Source organism: Elaeis guineensis, chromosome 5 (assembly GCF_000442705.2).
Source record: "Elaeis guineensis isolate ETL-2024a chromosome 5, EG11, whole genome shotgun sequence".
NCBI lineage: Eukaryota > Viridiplantae > Streptophyta > Magnoliopsida > Arecales > Arecaceae > Elaeis > Elaeis guineensis.
Genome location: NC_025997.2, coordinates 93,564,566 through 93,569,091, shown reverse-complemented (window position 1 = coordinate 93,569,091; position 4,526 = coordinate 93,564,566). Strand labels below are relative to the sequence as shown.

Genomic DNA, 4,526 nt, shown 5'->3' with positions numbered 1-4,526 from the left:
TACCTTCAGTTGTTGTGTTTAGACTAAACAACCAAAATCCTCATTTGTGATGACACAAAGTAGCATGCAAACAATTTAAACATGTAAATCTAAGCAATTAAATGCAACCATGCAAGCATTAAAGTCATACATACCCTCATGATCTTGGATAAATACATCAAGTCATAACAGGTTTCATATCACATGTCGTCATAAAATTCTGGGATTAGCTTGAACAGGCATGACCATTTCCCAATCCAAATACTGTTATTTGCTCTGCTTATCGTAGGATTTAGCTAAATATAGTTTTTCTTTTAAATTAGAAAGGGCTAATTTTCACCTTCCATCCCCTAAATCCACCCTATCCATCAAGGAGTGATGCCAACCAAAGTCAAATCTCTACCTTTTTGTTCAAGTAGTAAGGGTTAGCATCACCCGAGCAAGCACTTGGTAATTTTTCCTCTAGTTTATGATTGGTTAACTTGTTACATTGTTAAGGACCATGTACCTAATAACTTGCTCCATTTCTTTTCCTTATTTATCCGCACCTAAGATTCAATGTAGAAATAGAATCCATCACCGGACTGACACAATCCAACTTGCTAGATTCTTATCTACGGCCTAATACGCACAAGGTTAGAACCCAAGGCACCACCATCTGTGTGGTACAAAACTCCAACCATTACAAGGGCATCGTCGTCATTTCCTAAGTCAAGTCCTATAAAGCCTGGAGCTCCGGTTCTCCAATCGGCCTTCAGGCAGAGGTAGCGAGAGCGAGCCGGAACAACCAGAGAGGGGGAGAGCGAGCCGCCGATGAGGCTTCTGGAGTTGGTCCCCTGCGCTTGTACGGCCTTGGGACCCGAGGAGAAGCCACCGGCGGGCCGGCGGGAGTTGGAGACGGCCCCGCTCTCCCCCGCTCCCAGCAAGCGCCGCCGGCGGGCCGGCTACGGTGGGTCCGCGAGTTGGAGGCCGTCGCTTGGGACGATCGCGGAGGTCAGCGCGGCGGCTGCGGCGGCGGCGGGCGAAAAGGAGGTTCGGCCGGTCGGCCGGCTGGGGAAGGCGATGGCCGGTCAGACCGGATCAGCCAGTCGGGTTCTCCCTCGGTGGCACGGAGACGACTACCGGTAAAATCTCTCTCGCACTCACTCACTCGCCCTCTAGAAATTGCTCTGTGATTCGTGCACCGGCTGGGGAAGGCGATGACCGGTTCGTGTATACACGTGATTGGAGGAATGTAATTCTCCGTTAACGGGAAGAAGAGGGAGGGGAACGGGTTAATTTTCGTGAACGATACCATACCTCCTTTTACGATGCATTTGGTTACACTATTTGATTTATAATTTTTGATTTTTAAAAAATATTTTTTATTTTTATTATTAAATAAAAATAAAAAATATGTTTGATAACTACGTTATTTGCTATGAAGCAAAAAATAATATTTGAAGACGAAAGATGAAGAACCCGATGAAGAAAAAAAGATCCGGAAAGGAAGAAAGAAAGAGATGAGGAGGTGAAGAACTAGACGAGGAAGGAGGATTTAGACTTTTTACTTTTTAGTTTGAAAAATACAGAAAGTAAAAGAAAATAAAAAAATAAATTTTAAAAAATAAAAATTTTTTATTTTATTTATAAAATAATTATATTGATCATTTTAATTTTAATTTTTTATAATATTATTAAATATTATTTTTTAATTTTTATTTTTTAAAAATTAAAAAAAAATATTTTTTTAATGACTAACGAAACGCATCTTTAGTTTTTCCTCTCCCAAGAGGTAAAATAAAAAAAAAGTCCTATTCATATCCACACCCCCCCCCACCCCAATTTAAGTTTTCTGACTTTTCACTTTTGTTTTTTTTTATTTTTTTCATTATTTTATAGGAAATACCAAACCTGGTGATGTTTATTGATGTAAGTTGTTTTTTTTTTCATTTTCTTTCATTATTTTATAGGAAATACCAAACCTGGTGATGTTTATTGATGTAAGGGAAGATAATTAAAGGTATTTTGGAGAAAAAAAAGATAATATACATAATCAAAAAGTGATATCTCACAACCTCGGAACTCTTATTTTTACACTAATATACAAGCACACAAATTTGTTAGGTTATGAATTTGTAAAAAAAATAAATACTTAGATAATAAATTAAATATTTTTTATACGTATAATAATTCTGACAGTAAAATAATATTAAAAATAGTTCAAGTGGGACGTGGTTAGGGGATGAGGTTATTGTGTAAATTAGTATGAGTTTGATTTACAGCTGTTGCCAATGTAATGTATGAAAGGTTTTTCTTCCAAAGGTGATCTGACCCATGGAGACTGTTGGGTGGAGGGTTGAATATTTGGAAAAGTATAAAACATAAAGTGATTATTTGGGGAACAAGGCTTTCATGGATTTTTAACATGAAGTAGTTTAAATGTTAAAAATCATAATAAACAAAAAGTAGGTAACACGAAGGAAAAACATAGAGTAATTTTTTTGAGCAGCACCTTGAACCTTGGACCTCTCTAAACAAATTAGCTAACAGTACTTGGAAAAGCATAAAGCATGCTTTTATTTAAAATATAAATAGAAGGTAATATTTATAAACAATTAAAAATGGAAAAGACGCAAAACAACAAACTTGAAATATGAGATCTACTCTATGAAATAAAAAATGAAACATAATTAAAGAACATCACCTAGTTTTAGGGAATTAATATGAAACAATTGGCCTCCTAAAGTTATTTTTGTTTTTATTAAAAAAATATAAATAAGATTTTTTTCCTTTTAAGACATAGCACAATGCAATCATGCATAAAGAATATTGTTAAATTCAAAGATAATTCTTTTTTTTTGATTTTATGTCTATAAAATTATCAATTTTTTTTTTATTATTTTTCAGGCAAATTGGAGTCACTGCAACTATGCCAACATTTGCTCCCACAGCCTTTCTATTCTAATGACTATGTACAAATTATTATTTAAAGAGATAGATATGAAATTATGATGAAGGATGTGAAGATGACGACGAAAAAACATCAAACTATTGTAATAATTTTATATTCATATGAACTTTTATTATATATGCTTTGACTTTTGTTATGTTCATGGTTTGTCTTCTTACTATTCGAAAAATACAAAAAGATTATGGTATGATCAATGGAATTTCTAGATGTGAATGGTGAAAGGGCCACAATGGTGAGACTATCAATATTGAACACTTCAAGGCAACATACGTTACAAATTTTCTTTAGAGCAAGGATATTTCTTTAATCCATTTTTTTGTAGCCTAGTTTCAAGCCATAAATTTATTCATAATTTTCACATAGTGGAAAGGTATTGTCTAGCATTTTAATGTCATTAATTCTTTGGTGTTAAGAAGGTGACAAGAAATGTTACTTATATATAGGAACATCTACGACATTTGTAGTTTGATTGATCTCTTAGACATATGGCTAATAAAGGGTCTATCAACTTATATTTTATTTATGTCAAAATATACGTCATGCAAAATATATTATCTAGCTAGACAAAGTGTAAAATATTATACTTTGGATTGGGTTGCATATGTATTGCTGTTGGCCCAATCTAAGCCTTTCTAAAAATCTTAAAACTCAAGTGATATATTTTTTAAGATCCAAGGATCAAATAAAAGCTCAAAACGCAACGTGACCTTTATGTGCATTAGAAAGGGAGAGTAGGTCATGGTGTTTTGACTTTTTTTTAGGACTTCTAGGTTTTATGTAGTTTAAGATTATATTATTCTCAATAGCATTTATCCTAGCTTGGCTTGGCTTACTTGCATAATCCTATCTAAAATGGGAAAACAATGGAACTCTAACATAGGCCTAGCTCTCTTTATGAATCACTCCTCTACCTTTATCTCTTGACTACTTTTTTGATTTATATTCTCTCCAACATATTATCCCTCCTTTCTCTTCCCCTTTCTTTCCCTTAAACCCCTTCTGCTCTACCCTCAAGCTTTCTCCTTCTTAATGTGGCACTTTCTTCCTTCCTCATTTAATTCATCTATCTACTTTTCTTCATTCAACTCTTCTTCTCCTCTTCAACTGCATCTCCTATACTCTTTTTCTTCTCTCTCCTTCCTTTCCCATCCTATCTTATAAGGCAAGGTTTGAATTTTTAGGTAAGGGAGGCAAAGTGTCACAATGGACAATTAAGCTACAATTTTAGGGATTAGATAGGTTATTATGTTACAAATATTGGGCTAGAGCTAAATTTTGTTTCTATTTCTATAGACATAAAGAAAAGATGTCTTGAGCCAAAATTAAAAAAAAAAAAAAAGGTTCATACTACTTAAGAACAGGGAAAAAAATAATGCACTACGAATGGCAAAAAACATAGTTTAGTCTTATCTAAGAGCATGGTTAAATAAAAATTGGTTTGTAGATTTGTGGCTAAAAATGAAATGCTGTGATTAAATTTTCATATTTTCTATATGAGTTGAGTTGTTTAGATTTAAAGGACTTAAAGTTCTAAGTCAATGAAAGACAATTGAGGAGTGGTTAAGAGTTTTGAGATATATAAAGTTTTATAGTC

The 4,526-nt window shown here is 34.0% G+C and overlaps 1 protein-coding gene across 1 annotated transcript; it reads left to right on the top strand.

Annotated features, from left to right (window-relative positions):
- The first annotated feature begins 720 nt into the window (after nt 1-720).
- Nucleotides 721-3,068, top strand: LOC105034633 (uncharacterized). The gene is made up of 2 exons (XM_010909853.4): nt 721-1,103; nt 2,869-3,068. Exons 1-2 carry the CDS (start codon nt 793-795, stop codon nt 2,924-2,926), a joined length of 369 nt encoding a protein of 122 aa, XP_010908155.1. The 5' UTR covers nt 721-792; the 3' UTR covers nt 2,927-3,068.
- Nucleotides 3,069-4,526: the final 1,458 nt, after the last annotated feature.

What these genes read in the sequence shown, in the direction of transcription:
- LOC105034633 (XM_010909853.4), top strand. Translation starts at nt 793, where the DNA reads ATGAGGCTTCTGGAGTTGGTCCCCTGCGCTTGTACGGCCTTGGGACCC. An exon ending in TGGCACGGAGACGACTACCG is followed by an intron (nt 1,104 to 2,868) that starts GTAAAATCTCTC and finishes ATTATTTTTCAG; the next exon opens with GCAAATTGGAGTCACTGCAA.